The 23,598-nt window shown below is 42.8% G+C and overlaps 2 protein-coding genes across 2 annotated transcripts in view; one reads left to right on the top strand and one right to left on the bottom strand.

Moving 5' to 3' along the window:
* Asph (aspartate beta-hydroxylase) overlaps window positions 1-15,750 on the top strand; it is a 212,872-nt gene extending 197,122 nt beyond the window's left edge. Inside the window, exon 24 of the mRNA XM_059253835.1 lies at window positions 13,340-15,750. Coding sequence (XP_059109818.1) covers window positions 13,340-13,490 — 151 coding nt within the window. The 3' untranslated portion in view covers window positions 13,491-15,750. The remainder of the gene's footprint in view (window positions 1-13,339) is intronic.
* Window positions 15,751-17,568: 1,818 nt separating this feature from the next.
* The window catches only part of Clvs1 (clavesin 1), a 179,515-nt gene continuing 173,485 nt past the window's right edge, over window positions 17,569-23,598 (bottom strand). Inside the window, exon 5 of the mRNA XM_059253834.1 lies at window positions 17,569-17,719. Coding sequence (XP_059109817.1) covers window positions 17,632-17,719 — 88 coding nt within the window. The 3' untranslated portion in view covers window positions 17,569-17,631. The remainder of the gene's footprint in view (window positions 17,720-23,598) is intronic.

Here is a 23,598-nt window from a genome sequence, read left to right as displayed (position 1 = left end):
GCAACAGAAGCCCACAATGGCACTTTCCATCTTCAGCAGGAAGGCGGTGGTGCCCGGACAAGTATTGACTGCTGGAAATGTGTGAGGCAGGTTTAGAGAAGGAAAATGAATTTAGTGTTTGGGCATGGTTTATTTATGTTGCTCTTGGACATAGAAATATCAAGGAGCTGGCTGGAACTAGAACAGAGGTCTAGCATTCAGGAGCAAAGTCAAATATGGAGGCGGACCCTTGAGAGGCAGCTTGACAGACAACTGAGTGGTGACAGAAATGAAAAGAAGCCACGAAGATGTCTTGTAAAGCGTTTGGAAGTTCAGTATGGGCTTCGGTGTCTCCTTCCATTGGGTAGGATGCTGTGGGAAGCAGAGATGGACACCGGCACAAGGAAGTGAATAGAAATGTCTGATCTCGCCCCTGGATACCAGCTAGTGTTTTAGAACTTGTCTGGTGGATTTCAAGCATTTCCATGCATGTTCTGTCTCTTACTCTCTCCCTTGTTCCTCCCTCCAGTCCTCTTTCTCCCCTTCCTCCCTCCCTCCCTCCCTCCCTCCCTCCCTCCCTCCTTCCTTCCCTCCCTCTCTTCCTTCCTTTCTTCCTTCCTCCCTTCCTCATGTCTATTCTGCTCGTAGCTACTTGTAGTAAAATTACTCAATTCAGAATCCCATTAGGCCGAGGCAGGAAAGTATGGAACTGATCCTTGTCTTGAGGAATGGCCATGGCGGGCAGGCAGGGCAGCAGGTGGGTAAAGCCAAAGGTATAGCCAAGAAGTCTCTGGGAGCTCCGAATGTTTGGTGACTTCCCTGGCTTGCCCATCTACATGATTCTTTGCTTCAGACACTCCAGTCTGTCATGGCCACGCTTGAGGATGAAAGCCATGTCACCCCATCCCGGAATCTTTTTTTGGCTTTTGAGGCCGGGTAGCCCTGGCTGTCCTGGAACTCACTCTGTAGATCAGGCTGGCCTTCAACTCACAGAGATCTGTCACCCTCTGCCTCCAGAGTGCTGAGATTAAAGGCATGTGCCACCACCACTCAGCCCCCTCCCTGAATCTTAAACCACCCCTAAATTAAAGGTCCTCACCAAACAGAGGTCACACACTTAACCTAGAGGACTCTGGATAGGATATTAACTTGTAGCCCATCAGTTTCTCCCGAGCTAAGACACACTCTAGTTCATGTGACTTTAAGGAGCTGCTAACAGCATTAATTTGCAGGTGGTCCACTTTGCAAATTCAGTCATTATTAAAAAGTGTTCACCACCCATCTACTGATTACCAGGCACTGATTCTGCAGAGAGCTGGGAGTGTGGAGACCCTTGCTCGTCACTGTGGCTGCCTGTCAGCATTCCTCCATCCCTGCTGTCATAAGTGGCCCAGCCTGGGGTGCATTGTCATCTTAACCCTTAACTCAATGGTGCTTAGAATGGGTTTAGTATCTCAATGGCAAAATAATGCTTTTCATAAGAGAAATGGGTTGACTTAGCTAAAATGCTGTGTGATGCCTGAAGTACAGATACCAGAACTGAGTAGTAGACAGTCTGTAAAGACTTAGAAGACAAAGGCTTTCAAATGAAAACTGGAAGCTTCGTCCTGTGATCAGTTGTACAAGGACTGCATGTCCAAACAAGCACACACCGGGAGAAGTCAGGCTTCTTTGTGCTGGGTGTCAAGCAGTGGTTCTTCAGAGCCTCGCATCTGGCCTGCTCAAAGAGTAGATTACCCACTCTGTTTGCTGTCATTCTCAGGTCTTGATAAGCAGATTTCTGCTTCTCTAGAACCATGGGATTCCTGCCAGGGTGTGAGGTCTTTAAATAATCCATCACTGCAACACAAAACAGAGTTCTTTCTCTGACCGTGAGCTTGAAAGATGTGCAGCCTCTACACCATGAGACACCATTTCAGATTTACAGATGCCTTCTGATTGCAAGGTCAGATTGTGTGTTCCTTGGAAGTAATTGAGAAGACGCAGAGAAACACAATGCAAAGGATTGTTTGTCACTCAGAGGTAGCATCCGATTGCTTCTTGGTGCTGACAGTAGTATGTTCTTAATACCAGTGATACAGCTGCAGCCAGGTCTAGGCACTATAGGTATAACGTCATTCCTAACCATACTCCCTGCTAGGGTAGTCAGGTTTATTAAAATCCCTGTATAACAACTGAGAAGACTACGCTATAAAAACACTGCCTGCTGGGCGGTGGTGGCGCACGCCTTTAATCCCAGCACTCAGGAGGCATCTCTGTGAGTTCGAGGCCAGCCTGGGCTACAGAGTTAGTTCCAGGAAAGGCGCAAAGCTACACAGAGAAACCCTGTCTTGAAAAACAAAAACAAAAACAAAAACAAAAGCAACAAAAAAACCACACTGCCCATAGTGATGTTTGTACTAGTTTCTTTGGGAATTTGTAAATGGCCACATGCTAAATGACGTAAGGCAACAGAAGGTCATTCTGCCAGAGTGTGAAGTCAAGGTGTTTGCAGGGCTGCCTTCTTCTGAGGGTTTAAAGAGACCGTTTGTCCCTGTCTCTTAATTCTGGGGTGTTCCTTGGCTGGCAGATGCCTAACCTAACTCCAAGCTCTGTCTCAGTCGTCGTCATCGTGTTCCGTCCTGTCCCCCCCCTCCCGTCTTCTTATTTCTTATGTGACATGGACATTGCCAGATTTCGGGACCTACCCAGGCTGATACTGTTTTAAATCATAAACTTGACATCTGCAAAGACTTCCATATCAAAAGAACTTTCTAGCTGATAAGTCTTTTGTATTAACAGATAGTCAGTAATAGGCTCTGTCCTAGGCATAGTGACTTAAAACTGTATTCCTAGGCCCAAGCCCACAGGCTTGCTTAGGCAGATAAGGGGGGCCCACCTCTTCCTGGGTCACTGGAAAAGCACTGTTAAAATCTGTTAAAGTCACTATTAGTATTAATGACAAATTCTTTAAATTCTTACTGTAAGTACTCCCGTCTTGTCCACTTACCTGTAAATAAGTGAAAATGATGGGGATGGAGAATATGACCCCCTACATGGCTTTTATTGGACCCTTTTCCTGCCATAGTTGCCTTGAACAAAAGGACTGTTAGTCATATAGCCCGCTGAAGTACTTTTACCAGCATCATCTGTCTGGAACACTATTTAGACGCCTTACAAAAGCTAAGTGATGCCCACAGCTGATTACCTCAGCCCCTGAAAGCCATCCATTTGTACCAGACTTTGCTATCTCAAGCTTAAATGAACTCTGGGAATCCCTGCAACCATTTCTTCCCAGACCACTGAGAGGAGCACTTTTCCTGGCTGTCTAGCAGCAGGACAGCAGTGACTGGTGCTAAGAGGCAGGGCTGTGATTGGTCCAAACCTAAGCAAGGTTCTTTGGTTCATTCCACCAACTGGAATGCACTCCTCTGAGCTTCACCAGGTATTGTAATGTCAAGTCCAGTAAAATCATCATCATCATCATCATCATCATCATCATCATCATCATCATCATCTCCCCTTGCCTGTGCTTAGTAATGTATGCTGAACTGGTAACACAAAGAGAAAAACAGGAGACAGCAGAAACGAGGCAGTGGCAGTGATTGCTGGGCCAGGCCAGGTTGGGAAAGGTCAAGCTAGCCAAGTCTCTGGCCTCTGAAGAAGCTGCTGGACGGTTCCAAGTTGGTCAGGGCAGGAGAAAGAAGGGCGGCTGAAGTAGAGATGGCAAGAGAGGGTGGGGAGCTGATACTGAAGAAGGAGCAAATGCTTCACGGGGCCAAAGCAGAGAACCTGCAGGCTGTTGTCACCAGAGAGTGAAGTGTTGGCCACCAAGCATGCGGCACTGGGCTTTTTGGTGCCTTCACTTTGGAGAGTCTCTGAGTGGGCAGGGTTTGGAGAGAGTAGAAAGACCAGAATGAGGTTTCTCAGACTGTGCAGGCGTGAGCTGGAGGTTACAGTCGAACACTGCTGACTCCCAGCAGCCTGCTGCCTTCTCCTATGCCATCCCAAACCAGACTGCTCAAACTGATGTCCCTCTCTTCTACTTCCTGTGCCTCTCTGTCTCCGTCCTCCTGATTCCCTCCTACTCTCTGTTTTTTTCTTAATAATCCTACGTTCACTTCCTGTCAACTGGTTGCTTGCTTTGCCTCTTGACCTGTGGTTGACTTTATTTAATCCTCTTTGTAATATTCAAGTAGAAAGCTCTTGAGTTAAAGGTGTGTGCTGGGGCTGAGCCACACCACAACTAGAAGCAGGTTTTTCCAGTGAATAACGTAGTCTCAGGGTTCACAGTGTGGTCGAACATTCTGTGACAGAACTCCTTGCTTGCTCACAGTGTGTACCTGGGTAGACAACCAGACCTTCAGCTAGCTGACTGGCAGCACTGTGATGTCTAGCCTTTGAGGTATATTATTGTTTACAAGATAGGGTCAGGCTGTACTTGCAAGGTGATAATTCAAGTGCTAGAAGCAGCTAGGGGGTCTGAGGTCACCTGTGGCAGGCCCTACTTTAGGACTGTAAGTGAGCTCATGACCGACTTGGATCCAGAGCTGAATAAATGTGAACTGGTGGATAAGTGTACCACCAGCAAGTGGAAATCAGTTACTACTCTAAGGACCAGCTAAGTTGTGTGGGCTTTGGGAATTATCCCACATCTCTAAGGGGCCATTCCAAACTACAGTGGAACTATGCTAAGAGCCTGGGACCTCATGACTCTTGCAGACCAGCATCACTGCCTGAAACCTGACACAGCACTGGCAGATAGCCAGGAAAGCGCACACTGGCATTAGTGACCAGTGTGAGTTGAATGGGCACATAGCCATTCATTTTCTCAACATACTGCTGTACAAACAGTCCCTCTCTACATACCTCTACAACTTATAAGATGTGTTTTTTCTGAATCTCCCAAGGTTCCAAGTAGGAAGTTATGTGAAAGTCATGCTAAAATAATTACATTAAGAAAAAAATAATTTTTAATCTGTCACAGACTCATAGTACTTTTTGTTGCTTTGTTTTTAGAAGGTGCATTAAGTCTTAGAATTTTCGCATAAGAAAGCTGTAAATGCTAAATCATTTACAACTAAATATTCTCACCCACTTTTTCCCTCCCCACCAGAATCACAGATCTGTCCCACAATATTAGCCCCTGCTACATTTCCATTACAATGAGACTTTATTCACAGATTAGTTACTAGAGCCCTCCCCTCTGGGATCATACAAAAAGACCACTGTCAACCAGGTTTTTTTTTTTTTTTTTTTTTTTCCCCTGTAGTTTGCTTGTGGCTGAATAGCAGCATTTTCTATTAGAGCAACTTGGCAAGTTAAAGGCATTAGTATAGTATGTGTGACCCTGTTGCACAGGGTGTGTCTGCAGCTCTTCCTACCCAGGGGTGGATAGAATGCACACATGTGTGTAGCTACCCTCCACAGGCAATTTCCACCTGTGCTGAACAGGGATTGTGTCCTAAGCATCTGATTGGTGAATGAATTGCTGGGAAGTTGGAAATCCTTTTCCCGCGAAGCAGTAAATGATGTGGAAGCTGCTGAGGTCAGCCTCCAGAGGCTTTATAAACCAGTCTTTCTTAGTAGGATTCGAGGAGCAGTGACTGTACGTGGGGAGGTACATCCTGAGGTCTTACTTCAGATTTTAACATTATGTATTTTCATAAAAGCAGATTACAAACACTGAACTACGTGGCCTGAGTTCAAATCCTTGCTTTCTTAGTTGGTGTGACTTTAGACAACTTGACACCCACATTGTGTTAGTCACTGTTCTACTGCTGTGAAAAGACACCATGACCAAGGCAACTCACATAAAGACAGTATTTAACTGGGGACTTGCTTACAGTTTCAGAGGTTTAGTTTATTAGCGTTATGGTGGGGAATGTGGTGCCATTCTGGCCAAGAGACAGAGACTAGACCTGACATGAGTTATGAAACCTCAAAGCCCACCCCCAATGACACACTTCTTCCATCAAGGCCACACCTCCTAATCCTTCTAAGCAGTGCACTCCCTGCTGACTAAGCATTCAAATATATGAGCCTCTGAGGGATATTCTTATTCAAACCACCACATTTGTTAATCCTGAGTTTCTTCATATGTAAACTGGGACTAACAAAGCCTGTTAATGTGAGTCTAAGTGTTACAACCACCCATAGGGATGTACTCAGAACCACAGTTACAGAGCTCTGTGTGGTACATGCGCTCCCTACATTTGAGCCATAGTTAACTTTGTGTCTGGCTGCTGCAGAAGGGGTTCATCTGTCCTGTAGATTCCAGGGAGTGAGGCCAGCTCTTCTGTAACACCAGCAATGGTTCCTGTCACCTAAAGTATAAACTCAGGGGCTTTACAGAGTCAGGAAATGTTGAAATAGTACCTGGAGGGTATTTGGGGCCGTGGCTGGAGAAGGCATGGAGCACATGGGGACTGATTTGAGCAAACAGGCAAGAGTGTTTTCCCCGAGCTTTGCTTGTTGCACAATAGTAACATTTTACATCTGAGCAGTTTGGCAAGTTCGAGACACCAGGATAGAATGTGTGACCCTGCTGGTGTAGCGCCACTCTCTCCCCAACATGTTTCTCACCCTTCCCCTGTACCAGTCCTGATAGCAGAAAGTGGGTTCAGGGCTGACTGCTCATCCTACGGCTCTGCTCTAGTTCTGGCTGTGATAAAACACTGCCCATAATCAACTTGGGGAGGAAAGGGTTTATTTCATCCTATACTTCACAGTCTATCATAAGAGAAGTCGAGGCAGGAATTCAGGGCAGAACCTGAAGAAGAGGCCCAGGAGGAGTGCTGCTTACTTGCTCGTTTGCTCTCCGTGGCTTGCTCAGCTTGCTTTCATGTACAACCCACTACCACCCGCTCAGAGCTAAAACATCAGCAGTGGGATGGCCCTTCCTCATCAACCATTAACCAAGAAAATGCCCACAGTCCTGCCCCCAGGCCAAGCCGATGGAAGTAATAGCTCCATTGAGATCCCCTCTTCCCGGGTAAGTCTAGTTTGTGTCGAGTAGGCATACACTAACCAACACAGGCCTATGAGCTTTTCTCTCCCATCCCCTGCTTTCCCTTTCTCTTGCTTGTTCTTACCTGTGTCACAGTCACTTCTGCCATTGATAACCTAGAATCAAGAGCAGGAAGGTAGAAGTGACGGGAGAGGCACAGGGGGTGACAAAGGACTGATGTGATGTGACCAGGTGAGGCATTCCTCTGGTGGCCCAGCTGAAAGGACAGAGAGAAAACCTACAGGCCTGTCTGTGCCGTGGAGTGCCTGTTTTAATCCTAATTGGAAAGAGGGTTCTCTGTGGAGTTAGGCAGTTTTTATTGTACTCACATTTGACATTGAGCAAAATACAATAGTAAACACTGCCCGTGTCTTAGATGAAAGTTTGCTTCCTGTATCTTGTCATATAAAGAATGAACTCATCATAACCAAGAGTTTCACTCAAAGAATTAAGAGAATGTTAGTGCTGAAAAGAGTCCATCTTATCCATTTCCAAACATTATGCACATGGATAAACTGAGGCCATAAGTGAAATGTTTTGGCATGGTCAAAGCTAGTTAGCAGTAGTCATAGCAAGAACACAAGTGCCCAGCTTCCAGAACAATGAGATGCCAGGGGTTGGGTGTGGGGTGGGGGGTATCCTTCTGTCAGTGTATTATGAGGAGAGAAGGAGCAGAGGTGGGTGATAAGGGAGTTATCCATGTGCCAGAATTTCCACACAGGGGACCTTAGTAGATCAGAATTTACAAAGGTTGGGTTTTGTTTCAGAGCTCTGAACCCCTTCCTGTGTTCCACTTAGCCTGATGAAATGCCTCATAGGTCACCTCAGTGTGGCATCCTCAGACACTAAGAACCTCCCTAGGGCAATGCTCTTGGGCTGTAGCAGCAAATCTAAAGGATTTCCACAGCTTCCACAGAATCAGTCCGTCCTGAGTGAGCTGGACTTGTCTTCATGAAGTTCCCTTGGATGAAAATCAGAATCATGTTCTAACTTTCTCCCAGTTCAGAACATTCTAGCGAAGCTCACTGACATTTTTATCTGTAGGACTTTTAGGTGGAAGACTAACTATATAGAGTCGTCACTAGCCTTGTTAATATTGGTGGTAATTGTGTGACAAAATTATAGCTATTAAGTATGCCTTGCCACCATTATGTCATTATCTCTGGTTATAATTATAATAATTGGAGAAGTTGAAGGATTATGCAATATTGCTTTCTCTTGTTACTGGATATTCTTGCATCCTTTGGCATATGAGGCAGGCCTCCTTCTCTCAATGGTCAGATCTTCAAACAGTAAGCAGCATATTCGTCCAGCCTCTGCACCTAGACCTGTGTCATGAGTCCTCACAGAAGGGCTGTGGGACCAGCTCCAGGAGGCCGCCTCCTGAGGCTACCCTGGGGAACTTCCCTGTCTTTTAGCTACCTGTATCATAATTCTGTCATGACTTAGCCATATTTATTGGAGCTTTTCTTGACAAGCAAGTGGCCTGGAAACTGTGTGTGTGTTCCACAGAGCCTTTGCTTTCATTGAGAAGAGGCCTGCAGTTCTGTGACAGCCCCTTCTCTTGGTTGTGGGAAGCCCCCATTCTTTCCCAGGCTGGTGCTCTCTGTCGGTGCTAACCCCATGTCTGCTCAGGTAGAGCATGGCTTGGCTGAGGGTCTGCCGTGCTTCCCTTTGCCTCTCTGGGATGATGGAAGCCGCCGCTGTACTGTTCCACCTCCAGCAACCAGAGAGAGAACCAAGGGCAGTGTTTCTAAGGAAAGGCTCTTCACTAAGTAACTACCATTGCATGCAAACAGAAAATCCGAGGATAAATAGAAGCTCAGCAGGACACATTGCCCAGGTAGTTTTTATTTTGTGTTTTCCTTTCCTTTTTTTGATACACCTCTTATTGAGCAGCCCATGCTTGCCCCATTTTTACCATGCAGACCATTTGAATTCATGATCATACTTCCTCAAACTCCCCATAGTCTTTTAAGGACTTAGAAGAATCCATCAGGGGCTGGTGAGATTGATCAGTGAATGTAATTGATCCAAGTTCAACCACCTCTGTTCAACCCTAGGACACACATGGTAGAAGAAGACAGCCATTTCCTGTAGGTCGTGCTCTGACCCTGAGTGCAGCTTACACACACACACACACACACACACACACACACACACACACACACACACACATCAATAAAATATTTAAAATGAATGTTTTTAAAGAATAATTCAGTGCACAATCCATGGAAATGCCTTCCAGATTTTAGGTTTATTTTTTAAAAAGTGGTTAATTAATGGTCCAGGCATGTCTGACCTTTCAACATTGCAAAACCACATTGTTGCCTGTAGAGTTTATGCTTAAGAATCATGTGATCAATTTCCAAAAAAATATCCCACAATATTAAGTAAGTTGAAGATTTTATGTTAGGCTACATTCATAGCTCTCCTGAGACACGTGTGATGCACACCTGGTCCACATTTGACTTAAAATACTTGAAAAGTCATTAACAGTGGTTCTGAAGTTGTCTTCTATGCAGTCAGTGGTCAGAATGTTCCATGGGAATCACTCTTCCTAATTCACAGGAAATGTAAGTTAATGAATGGCATGATTAAGGTTTTTAAACATTCCGAAATCTTTGGTTTCATTGTACCTATCAAACTATCCTAGAAAATGTCATTTTATGCAACAGAGAATTTTGTACTTTATTTGAATTACATGCAGTCTTTTAAATAGCTTCCAAATTCTCTGGTGCTCAAAAAACTTCAGGAGCCATTTGTCATTGGTATCCAAGATATATTTTCAGTTTTCTCAAATTAAGTCAGATTTCATAAAGAGTGATGTCAAATTTATTCTTGGTAGTCTATTGTCTTTTCTGTATTTGCTGTTTTATTCCCATGTCTGTTTCAGAATTTCTACTATGAAGTTGAATGTCTCCCATGTCCTCTTATGAAGACTGCAGGTGAAAGTACAAGTGAAAGTGCTCAGTTTAGACACTCCCTAACTTAATATACTAATAGCTCTCCTTGTAGTGTTCCAACCTTATGAAGAATTGACACCCATTCAAGAGAAACTGAACTTGTAAGTCTGACCTTTTCCTGGGTCAGCAATGTGTACTAGCACCCTATAGTGATGCAGGGACACAGCAACACAGCTTTAATCAGCCATTCCATCCCTTGGACGACCAGCCGAGACTCTACAGTTCTGTTGCTGGAATTTGTTCGACATTGGTTTCCAATACATAACGTTAGTAATTCCACACATTGGTATACTGTAGGCTTTGCATTAGATGACCTTGCCCAGCTGTAGGCTAATTCTCAACATCCAGAACATGTGTAACATAGGTTAAATTAGCATGTTCAGTCTGGATAGTGTATTGCATGCATTAGCCATGTGTGGGACTTTTGATTTGTGATGGATTTATCAGGGCATAAATTATCCTTAATAAAGAAGCATCCGTAACTTGCCCCAGATCACTCAAGTGACAAATGCCAGAACCAAAAAGTGTATTCTGTTCCTTTCAAAGACCGTGATGTCCCACTGTGTTCAGATGCTTTTTGACTCTTTTCTCTCATGTGTCCCTTTTGTCTTAAATTTTTTTTTTAATTTAATCATGGTAAAAAGTTAAACATGTTAACCATTTTAAGATGTATGGTTTAGTGACATTACATTCACTTACATTGTATAATCATTGCTACCACCTGTTCCAGAATTTTATATGAAAATACTGGAGAGTCTGTGCCTTACCTCTTCCCCATCTCAGCCGACAACTTCCGTTCCACTTTAGTCTCTATGAGCTTGGCCACTCTAGGACCTTATATAAGTGGAGTCATACAGTATCTGGCCTTTAGTGACTACCTTAATTCATTCGGCATAATGTCCTTAAGATACATCTGTGTTGGGTTGGGGAGATGGCAGTCATGTCTCAGGAATCTTTGTCTTCTAGGAGGACGCCTGACACAGGTCCAAATGATTTTGCTTTCAGCTCAGTCCACTTATTGAAGATCCAGTTTTGAAAGAAATAAGTCTTACATCCAGTGACCAGAAAACCAAGTTAGGTGTTTCCTAAGTAGTATTCTAGATTAGAAAAATGGGCAGATTGGAAATTAATCTTGTTTATATTCTTAGCTTCATCTACTATGCAAGTGGGTTATACATGGAATATTCTAAATCAGTGTTGCAAAGCACTCTACAGGGCCTCTAGCAGTACCTCGGAAAAGAGCTGAGTAAGAACCCAAATCTCAATAGAATGTTAGTCTAAACAAGACATCAAGAGAGAACCATGCAGCCAATGGCTGTGCAGTACCTCTCTAATCCACAGAAAGTTGTGAGCTGAGTCAGTGCTCCTGGATTTATATAGAGATATTAATGTGAATATACATATTAAGTGATACTAATGTGCTAAATGCTGTCACCTTTTAAATGAAATTTTCTTGAATATTAAAATCCTCCTTAAACATTTAAAATTTTCTATTGAACCTTAGCAAAGGGTTACAGCATAGTAGAAACAGTGCTATCTGCTTATGATGTTATCCTCAGGACACGTGCCTTGGGAACGGGAGTGGTGCCATTTTATAAGCCTTGGCACTGTGGACATCTGGCCCAGATGGTCTTGTGCATTGATCTTCAACAACATCCCAGCCTCCAGCCACTAGAGGGCAGTAGTATGCCCCACACCTTTCGTGACAATGAGAAATGTTTACAGTAGTTTCCAAAGGTGAGGTCGGACTTAGGGTAGGCAGAGTCACCCCAGAGAAGAATAACTGATATATTGGAGGAATCTAACAATAAAATTTCTAAGTTAATTAAGTGACAAAAAGCAGCTAATATTTTCAATAGAAAGTTCAAACCGCCTTCTCCATCTACCACCTACCTACCTGCCCATTCCTTCTACTGTGTGCCTCTCAAATGTGTTGCTTAGCTGTTTTATATAGTTCTTCCAAATATAGGGAATACGGTGTTCACTGAAAGGGTTACAAAGGTCAGAAACTTAGGCTGGGCAGCAAATGACAGAACAGGCATTCATAACCTTGTAAAACTAAATCTGAAAAGAAAATTAAGAAAAACAAAAACAAAAAGAAAAAAGAGATAGAAAATCAACCAGCTCCCCACTCTTAAAATGTCTTAAACAGAGAGAGTCATTTTCTTATCTAGTGTTACCAGAAAAATTGAACAATGTCAGTGGTGTAAGGGACAAAGATACCGGACAGACAGAAGGGAAGGATGGAAAGTGTCCAAAAAGAGACAGAGAGACAGTACTCACAGCAGCACAGTTACAAGGACCAAGAGGTGGGCACAAATGTCACTTGGTGGTTGAGCATAAACTAAGTCCAGTAGAAGCATGCAACGCATACCATTCAGCCTTAGGGCAGAAGGAAGTTCTAGTGATGCCATAACATACGTGAGCCTTTTAATTTTTGTGTAGACTGTTTGTGGATGGGGAAGTGGGTTCCTGCATGTGTGTGTACACACATTTGTGTGAGGGTAAATGCAGGCACATGTTTATACACTGCGTGTGTGTTCCACATGTGTGTGGAACTCAGACAACCTTGAGTGTCAGTCCTCACCTTCTGTCTCATTTGAGACAGGACTCTCTTTTGTTCATCACCACTGTGTACACCATGTCAGCAGCCAACAAACTTCTGGAGATGCTCCTGTCTCCCAGCCTCCCATCTCCCCATAGGAGTACTAGAATTACAGAGGATTGTGCTGTGTCCAGCTTTTATGTGGGTCCTCGGAATGGAAACTTCAGCCTTCACCACCCATAAGTCTAAACCAGCCTCTGAAATGACGGATGGGACAACTGTGAAGTTGTGGACCTGGAAGTTGTCCCATGTGTGAGCTACCAGGGCATGCATCTAAATCAGTGGTTCTCAACCTGTGGGTCGAGACCCCATTGGATGAAATGACCCTTTCACAGGAGGTGCATATCAGATATCCTGCATATCAGATGTCTGCATTACGATTCATTACAGTAGCAAAATTACAGTTATGAAGTAGTAAAGAAAATTACGTCATGGTTGGGTCACCACAACATGAGGAACTGTATTTAAGGTCACAGGGTTAGGAAGGTTGAGAACCACTGATCTAGATACTTGCTCAACTAAACAAATCTGCTGTAAGATGGGATCCAGACTAAATGGAGGGTATGAAATAATGTCAGTATGTCCTCATCATTAGCCCATGTCCTTTGCATATCTTTAGTGCAGAGTGGGAAGATTGGTGTCCCTAATAAGAAGCTTGAAATTCTTAATCATTAATGGAAGACTCTTTTCAGGTTGGGTGTTATGGTCAGAAGGGGTCCTCCTGCCTATGGACAGAAACTGGTCCTCAGGCATGTGACACTGCCAAGGCCGTTCTAACCACTGCATGTTTTTCTTTTCCAGGACATGGGAAGAAGGCAAGGTGCTCATCTTTGATGACTCTTTCGAGCATGAGGTGTGGCAGGATGCCTCATCTTTCCGGCTGATCTTCATCGTGGACGTGTGGCACCCCGAGCTCACCCCTCAACAGAGACGCAGCCTTCCTGCAATTTAGAAGGAATTGACATGGCCTTGGATGCTCTTCAGGGAGGCTGCCTTTTCACTTCTGGAGTGTGGACGTAGACGTTCCAGTGCTGAGACTCTTCATCCCTTTGCCTTGCAGCTAAAGACCTCTAGGGTTCCTTCTGGATTGGAAATCCCTGGAAGGAGTATTCGCCATACTGAAATTCATTTAGGAGGCCCCTGGCTTCACGTTATTCTTGACAGTACAGAACTTCTGCCTGGACTGAAGGGGAACGCTTGGCTGTATCTACATTGCTAGCCAGAGATATTTTTCTACACAGAACCGTGTCTACCTCAGTGTACACTGAGGATATACTATATGTAGGAACTGTGAATGAATCACGTTATTTTGTAATTTTCCTATGCAGTTATATTTTTCTAGGTAGCTACACTATTCTGTCACCATGTTTTTGTTGACAAGAAGTATAAATGCTTTACTTCTGACTGTTAAATAGTATTTTCCTGCTAAATTAAGACATATTCCTTTTAGAAAAAAAACAAAAACAAAAAACCACTTGTGAAGAAGGCAACTTTATTTTCCTAACACAAATGGGAAGTTACTCCAGGATGTATAAACTGTGCCAACCCTTGCCCTTGGGTCTACCTGGGTATCTTCATTTAGACTCAGTGTCTTCCCCTTTCCCTGTGCTAATAATGGAAATGATAGCATGTTCTTATTTCTAGGAGCAACACTTTTTTTTTTTACACTGAGCAAAGCCTGGAAACATTTCATGTTGTAATAAGAATATACCACAGATACGGGGCTCAGAGAGAAGTAACATGGAAGTGAAAGTTCCCACTCAGGGTCAGGTGGCCAGGTAGCCTGGGCTCTTTGCCTTCTGTACACAGGGCCTGGAACCTGCAGTGTCTGCCTGCTGTCCATCCACTTGAGTGCCAAGAAGATGGCTGCTTGGTTTCTGAGAGTCTCCTCACAGTTTTATCAATGGAGGAAGAGTAGCATAGGAAGTCCCGAGGAATGCTTGCATTCTTCCCTGGGTGTAGGTGGTCCAGCTTGTTTGATTCTGAATTTGCAGACTTTTCCATCTTCTGCACTCAAAAAACATCTGCCATTGAATCGTTACTTTAAAATAGTGTTTCCATGTGTGTTTGATCTGAGTACTACCCATGGCATAGGAAGAGCAGTAAATAGCGTTTCCATGTGTGTTTGATCTGAGTACAACCCATGGCATAGGAAGAGCAGTAAATAGCGTTCCCATGTGTGTTTGATCTGAGTACTACCCATGGCATAGGAAGAGCAGTAAATAGCATTTCCATGTGTGTTTGATCTGAGTACAACCCATGGCATAGGAAGACTAGTAAATAGTGTTCCCATGTGTGTTTGATCTGAGTACTACCTATAGCATAGGAAGAGCAATAGAAAATCATCTTGCTCCTCATTCCAAAGACGGTCAGTTCATTAGTGAAGCATCACTGCATTTGATTTTCTATTTTGAATAAAGCTAATTCAAGCCCTGCAATATAATGACAATCATGCACTGATCTCCAAGCCAGTTGAACAACAATGCTGCAGGAATGACACAGATTCCAGCCGCACAGGCAGATAAAACATAGATGCACTCTTTTCCTCTAGTGTCAAAAGAAGCAGCTTTCTGGACCTCATTGAAAGAGAAATTCTTTGACATTGAAATTGATCCTTTTTCTTTTAGCTTAAGGATATTAGCTTTTAGTAGAAAGTTTACAAAATATGTGTCCATTCTTAAAATAGGTACTTTTTCCTTCTTTTGCCAGTGTTCAAAAATTCCTCTAAAACAGATAGCAAAGGCATGGGAGCAAAATATCAAATCATTACCAAATTCCAGAAAAGAAAACAAACTCTTAGAAAACAAAAAGGTATTTGTGGTCTTCAGTATTTATTAAACGGCAGAACTTACTGGCAAAAGGCAATACAATCCAGTGTTCATGGAGTAACATTTGGACACCTATTGGATTTAGTTCTCCTACATATTACATACACATAACGAAATGCAAACCATATGTTCTCCTTGTTAAACCATCACCTTACATTCATGTAATAAAATGGTGGAAATGAGAGAAAATTAGCGTTTGATAGTAAATATAACATGGTTTTTAAAATATGGTCATTACAGTAGGATTCTAAATATTGCCGTGTGAAAAGCCAGAAGAACCATTACTGTTACATGAGTTGGCAGCTGCTGAGTCCAACAGCATTTTGAGTACTTGGATCCCACATTTGTTTTATAAACCCAAGCAATAAAAGATTTTCTAATTGACTTTAATTTTTCCTTTCTCTTACTTGTATCATAAGGAAAGAGTTTTCACCAATGCCTTGGTAGACATTTTTCAGGGTTGTTATTTTATAATTCAAAAGGTCTATACAAAATGAATTGGTATTTTTATATTCTATGATGCAATTGTTTGAGAAATACTTTGAATTCTGTTCTAATTTTACTTCTTCAAGGTTGGAACATAAAAATAGGTTTTGTTACTATTCTCTGCTAGTAGAAAAAATAATAAACTAGTAGATCAACTGAGAAAGAGTGTATGTCTAGAATGTCTCAGGGCGCAGGAGTAGAACACTTGCCTAGAATGACAAGGCCCTCAGTTTGATCTCCAGCATGGGAAAAAGGGGGGAGTGAGAGAGGGAGGGGAGGGAGGGAGGGAGGGAGATGAAGGAGGGGAGGGGAGGGAGACAAAAAAAAACAAAGGAGAAGGGATAAGAAAAGGGAGAAATAGCAAGAGACACACAGAAAGAGAAGAGGCAGGAAGAGAAGGGAGACAGAAGGGAGGTGCCCACAATTAGCAATATTGTTTAGGTACTATGGCTGGTTGAAAGTTGAATTGGTTTCCTGTTTCCTTTAGGTTGTTCAACTAACAAATCAACCTACCAAATGCTTAAAATGTAAAATATTTTACTAAGCATTATCAATTAAAATTTTCATTTGACATTAAGCACTCTGGTCATATTAGTAAGTGCCTATGTTGTACAGATAGGTGGGGGATAAGATTTCTACATCTACTCAACTGGTCTTGGGAAACATGACACAGATAAAATATCCTAACCTTTGATGTCTGTTTTCTGTCTGACTTCCTGTGAGTGGGGACTGGGGGTCCATTTCTAAGGAGAATGGATAAAGAAGTAGATTGATCTTTGGCATTTCATCTTGCATTCCTGGTTCTTCTCTTAGCTCGGTACTTACATGCTGAGCCATCCTTAAGGGTCTTTCTGTGTGATAGACTGTGCCTGCTCAGGGCCTTTCTCCACAGTTCATAGGAGGTTGGGGACTAAGTGACTTGCTAGCACTTTTCTTTGCTGTAGAAACCCAAGAACTAACTTGAATGGGCTCATCAGTGTTTTGTTGTTGATGCTGTTGTTTTTCAGTGAGTTGTCTCCTCTCTGTAGACACTCCCCTGATGCTTGCAGGAAATCACTTTGCTAAGATGAAGCAGTCATCTGTCAACTGGCTGTGACTTCTTTAAAACCAGTTCATGAAGTCAGCTGGTGGCCTGATAAACAATGTGATGTCCAAATCATTCTTGCAGGATATTTAAATTAAAAACTTTGCAAACAGCCAGACCTGTGAGGTCACACTCTCAGGCTGAACACTTAGATGCTGGTGATGGGTCAGAAAATAAGTCAATAAAACTGAAAATTATTGTAGCTACTATTGTCTTGGGGTTCTGCACTCCCTTAAACTTGATGCTGTGTCTGCATGGTTTAATTCTGCTGTATTTATTTGGAAATGCACTTCATCTTAATTTGCAAAACCTGGAGAGGGTTCCTGTGTAAATTCTTAAGAGCAATTCTTGTCCTAATGTATATGCAGCAAATTTAGTCTTTCCTTTTTTAAGTACATTTGCTACCATATATATGTGGGGAGGGAGAATCCTTTTTACATCAATGCCTTGCTTCATCCCCCCCCAGCCCTCCCTAAAACATAAATTAATTAGTTAAATTAAGTTTTAAAAGCATCTCTCAGATTTTTGTCCAATGTGACCTGCTCAGACCAATGGCTGCTGACAGTCGTGGCTGGGGATGGAGTGGAGGACCTCATGTCAAGCAGAGCACATGTCTCTGTAGGTCGGTCGCACAGGTGCTTCCTGGGTGGCGGCTCCACTGGAGGCTTGTGCATGGGAGCATCACATGATGTGGCTCAGTCCAGAGCCAGCAGTGGCTGCGTGTTCTCATTTTCTCCCTTCTCTTCGTGTTTCAGGGTGCCAGCTTCTACCACAGACTGAGATCTAACAAGAGAGGCAGGAAACACAGACAATCACAGACAGTTCATGCTGGTAATGGTTGTTATTCACCTTGAGGATCAAGGCACAGAGAACTGCTACTTTTTATTTCTTTTTTTGGTTTCTGTTTTCCACACACCACTTTATTTTTTATTTTCCTGAAGATTGAACCTGGCCCTTCTGAGATTCTACCCATATCTTTTTGTTGTAATATACCATAGCTATGAGTGTAACATTTTGTGCTTGTGTCCATCTATCAAATAAAAATAAAGGTGATCCCAAAGACATAAAAACATTATTAAGTGTTTTGTGTGTGCTTGGTGGGTGTCTAGGGGTTCTTTGTATGTGTGAGCTTACCACTCTCACAGCCCTGAGAAATGGTGCTACTGTCTCCATTTTTAAGTGCAGAAAGCAAACTAAGGGGCCAATAGACAAGTAACTTAAGCAAAGCAATACAACAGAGTGGAGAGCAGAGGCTGCTCGTTAGCAGCTCTGCCCCTGGAAGTGCTGGGGCTGCAGAGTGAGCCTTCCTTCCACTCCCCTGGGAAAGGGACTTGCTGCCCAGGGTTCTCAGCGCCTTCTATAGTGTGTTCGTGGTACAGAAAGCACAAGTCTGAGAAGTAAACCAAGGCTGAATAGGGGTGTTATATTCATGTAATACCAGCTTTGGGGGAGATAGAGGCAGGAGAATCATAATTTCAAGGCTAGCCTGGGCAATATAAAAAGTTCCAGACCAGCCTAAATGAGATCCTATTTCAAAATAAAAGTGAAAAATAAATCACTACAATTGCCATGCAGTACGCAAACAGCTAGTTTCTACTGTAAACAGCAATCAGCTCAAACACGGTAACTAGATGTGTGCAGCATTTGGAAGTGAAATGGATCCACCTGCTGCTGGGATGAGTCGCGGGCAGTAGTAGAACTTCAGAGTTTTGACATTTCCTATGTATTTCTCTGCCTATTTAAGAGCCCAGTGTGAGTGTTGGGGCGAGAGGAAGGAATGCTGATTTATGTAAGTACAAAACAATCAGAAACTCCAGAAGACATCAAGACAAACAGGCTTGGGGGTTCAAACTGGTACAACCAGAATCTGAGAGGCCAAGGCTAGAGGATTGTGGGTTCAAGGCTAGCCTGAGCTATATTTTGAGGTCTTATCTAAAAATTAAATACAGCAAATATGAATGAGACTGAGAGCATCACAGCAGTGGGACTACCCACACACATCACCTTCCTCCAGCACTTTAGCCCACTGCCTAATTGCTTTGCACTAAGGATTTTGCAAAAATAAAGGAGTCAGATGGCAATTAGCAGTGAAACTTTCATTTTATTTCATAACACTGTTTAGGGAATTATGACCAGAAGCAAAGTCTGTACCCACTCAGTGCTTGAGCCCACTGTGTGGGTACAGCCTTTGGCTGTGGAAGGCTGGGCATGCACAGTGTCCCACCAGGAGTCTGCTTTGAAGCCTTGTTTTAGTTCTAACTACACTCCTCACTGAGGTTAACTGGATCTACTTGTGCCAAGATTTCTAGGATTTTCCACCTATGCTTGTCTTTATCAGCCAGATTACCCGCCATATTCACGGTGTGGCTGTAGAATAGAGTGAAATGATTACATTTGTCTTTGTTCTGCTGGGGTTGTCAAGGACCACATTCTCCATTCTGGCATCTGTGTACAGCAGGTTGTCCTTATAAATGATGCTGTTCATCCATCCCCTTCCCAGCTTGAAGGTTCTATTCAAGAACCTTGAGATGGAATAATAATTTTCATCTTTTAAAATTTGCTTCATGTTTCCAACCTGTCTCCATCCTTTTAGATCTTGTTTTGTCAAGCCAAGTTATTATCTATGATTTTAATGACTATTCAATTTGTTTTCAAACTTTCTCTTCTCACACTATGATAAGAGAAAATGGAATAGATCTGAATGAGTTTTCAAACCGTCATTTATTCCCACTGACTGATGTTAAGTGATATTTGTGAAGTTTGCTATATACCAATCACTCTGAGCAAATGTGCAGACACCTTCATTGTTAAGTCACCCAGACACAGATCCAAACAGGAATGCAGACCTGTGCAGTTGCCTCATTGCCCAGCCAGAGAGATATTCTTGAGAAGAGAACATGGAAAGAAAGAGAGATAGAAGGATAAGTCTGTCTCTCACACACTAGTATCATTTGTCCTTATTTTGATGGTCAGTCTGAATTCACTCTTTCCTCCACATGGGATATAATTGGGACTTGTGTTATTTCTTTCAGTAGATACATTGGTAGCAATGACCTGGAATGTCTTACCTAATAGACTGTGTCTTAGTTGACTGGTAAGTGACAATAAGCCTATTCCAAGACATTAAGAAGGAGGAGGCAAAGAACATTTTGCCCCAGGTTTGTATGTTCTCTTATTGAGTCGAGTGCCATGGCTTCTTAACTTTCAACATGATGGAATTCTTTTGACCTAGTCATACAGTAGACATTTAATATTAAGATTTTATGTAAGTGACTCACTATTTCATCAAAATTTGAAGTTCACTGGCAAAAAAATAGCAAACTTTTTTTTAAAGGAAAGGGTTAAAATGAGATTTAGTCAATGGAGCTCATGGGGAAGACATAAGTATCCAGCAAACCCTTCAAGTCTATCTTCTGGGTCCTGAAGTGAGATCCAAGGTTAAATAGAGGGCAGAGGATATGAACAGTCCAGGTCAAGGTGTGGTCTCCAATACAATGGACCCATGGTTATCTGGATTCATTCTCATCCTGTCTGACAAGTTGTTAGAACTCTTTGGAATCTCTTTCCAGGAGACAAGTCCCCCCTCTGGCTAGTGCCCTTTCCTTCTGTCAGCATGAGATTCCTGAGGGAAACCCCCATTTCTTTGGGATCCTTTTTGAATCCTGCCCTCAGTGCATTAGCTAAATTAAAATTCTCTCCAAAAGTGGAATCAGCTGCTCTCTGAAGACAATGTCTCCATCTGGTCAGAGTGCTCAGATACTGTGTTCAGTGCAGCACAGTACACAAATAGATTCAGGGGCTCCATCTACGCAAGAGAAGCTGAGCTCTAGTGCTAAAGTAAACATTTGTATTGGTCTTCTTTCCAGTGTGGAGTACAACCTAACCGTAAAGTCAGACAGGGGATAATGGGTAGTTTCAGTGGTGGAGCAGGTAAATCCTAAAAGGCTTCTCTGATCTTCATGGCCATGAGATGCTTTCTTCTTGTTCTGTCTTTGTCTGTTTTTCTTTCTCCCTCCTTTACTTCCCTGTTTGTTTTTCTTTTCTCTCTTTCTTCCTCCATGTTTGAAACTTTTTCTACTTCGTGGGATGAAGGACTATGGATAAGGATTAATATTTGGCAGATTCCAATGATGGGCTTCCAGGAAGAAGATGGACTAGAAAACACTGGCCGTGAGCCAGTTCATTCTTTCATAGATCAACAACTGGAACTATAATTTGGGACTCAGGAGGCCGTTTATATCCAAAACCTTATTTAGCCATGTTAACAACTGACAATAGCATTGTGTTCTTATTAATGGACGTGCATTGCCCTTCTGAGCTGTGGAGGATCCCTACAAGGGCCTGACTGCCGTGTTCTTTACATGAAGTGTACACAGTGAATCACAATGCAAGGGCCAAAAGAAGCACAGAGATGGTTCTGTTAGGCCCTCTCTGGAATCAGGAGCTAACCATTTGTTTTCTGCAGACCAGCCTCTGCATTCCACCAGGAAGAGTCTCACCAAGGTCGTCCTAGCTTTACAAGTCAACAGCAGGTTTGGTGTTGTGGAAAAACTCAGAACCACCTGGGACTAGCATCTAGGACTTCTCTCTAGGAAGAGACATTCTTACTGGCAGTGGGTGGGTTTGATCCAAGCACATGGTATCCATGTTTGGCATTCTCAAAGAACAAGTTTAAAATCACTTAGGTCTGAGGAGATGGCTCAGTCAGTAACACTTGTGGCACAAACATCAAGACCTGACGTAACCCCCAGAACCCACATTAAAAAAGCCAAACAAAGACTTGTAATCCCAGTGCTGGGGAAGAGGAGACAGGTAGATCCTCAGGAGTTTCTGGTCCAGCCTGTTCAGTCTACTCCAGGCCAGTGGGAGAAACCTTCATAAAAAAATGAGGAACCAGATCTGAGGTTGTCCTCTGACCTACACAAAAATGTGCACACGTGTATGCACCCTATGTACACACACACCCATACAAAATGTGCACATCACACACAGAGAGAGACAGAGAGAGAGAGAGAGAGAGAGAGAGAGAGAGAGAGAGAGAGAGAGAGAGAGAGAGAGAGAGAGAATACTTTCTCCAATAACTACAAGTGTCACAGAAGTTCCCCCAAGGGGCTCACTGTTGGATTAGAATAATGGTGCCACCACCATATTTATGTCCTTGGGTAAACTCTGCCTTCTCCTTTGTAAATTGGAGATAATGATAATGCCTATATTACAGAGGGGGTAGGATATTGGGGATTCAGGGCATTAAGATACACAAATGAATTAAGGGTATACATACAGTTAATGTTAGCTCTATTCTTGTCCATTTATATACAGATATCATATTGGACATCAGTAATTTAAATTTTTATTATTCTATTTGTATTTTGAGATAAGGTCTCACTATTAACTCAAACTGGACTTGAACTCACAGTCCTCCTGCCTGTGCATTCCAAGATCTGGGATTACAGGCATTGAATACCAACACTCAAATTCTATAGAAACATGTCTCCCATGCCTGTTAGGGATTCCAACAATTAATATAATTACCCATTATTTGTAAAAACTTTATTTTGGTCACAGTTAATGAAATCAGAAGAGTAGAAGATCTTCTTTGAGAACAAAAGTGTCATAAAACCCACAGGCTGTGGAGTCACATCTTCATTTTAATTAATAAAAGGTATTTAATCACACCACAAGACTCTTCTACTTCTGCAGCATTCATCCAAATACCTCAGACACCTGCTGGGAATGAATGCAGCTAGTCAAGAGTGGAAACCGGTGAGAACAGGGAAAGGCCAGAGTAGATTTAACTAAGAACCAACCTTAGCTGTCAGAAAAATCAGAAACAGAGACCGGGAGGAGTGGACAGGAGAAAGGGACCAGGGAGGCTACACTGGAACTAACAGCCTGATGTGGACTTTCTATCCAGTTTGTCTACAAAGGGTTTTATTGTCCATTATGAAACCATCCCAGTCATAGGAATTCTCCTGCCTCAGTGTTTTTTCTGCAAATGAAGTTAAGTGATTTCAATACGTCTAATTTCAATGCAGATGAAAATAGAAGTTCTTGGTGCTCTTTGAAACGTGAACTAAATCATAAGCTGTTATCATGTCATGACATGTCTGTCCCTGAGTATGCACTTTCTGAGAATGAGTGCCTGGGGCCCAGCTTACCCGATAACAGAGAGAGCCTGTGTCGACTCACTTGAAGAGGATGAAAGACAAGACCAAAACCTAACAAAATGCACACAGAGCAGGTTGCTCACACTACAAAAATGTTTAATTGACCAAACAATGACCAAACAATTCCTTTTAGGAGAATCACTCTGCTATACATCATATGTGAGAGTGCTTGAGGCCAAGTCTAGTGTTTGTTGTGCCAATTCTCTTTATGAGGGTAGCAGACACTGATGTGGGAGCTACAGAAGTTTTAAGGACCTAGTCTGTGGCTGAAACAGTGGCCTCTCTGCAGTCATTCAGTGTTTGGTGTAGTAGGTTTGTCAGTATTGAGGTTTGTGGTGCTTTGCAAACATGCATTTTGAAGTGAGCTCAGGTGTTGGAGATGGTCATAAGGCACATGAGATATGTGCATTTCAAATGCACAGCTATTTCTGGAAGTTCTTACCAACTATTAAATCAGAACTTAAAGTAACATCCCAGAAAATGACTGCATGTGTT

This window comes from Peromyscus eremicus, chromosome 2, assembly GCF_949786415.1.
Source record: "Peromyscus eremicus chromosome 2, PerEre_H2_v1, whole genome shotgun sequence".
NCBI lineage: Eukaryota > Metazoa > Chordata > Mammalia > Rodentia > Cricetidae > Peromyscus > Peromyscus eremicus.
This window is presented reverse-complemented; position numbering and strand designations above follow the sequence as displayed.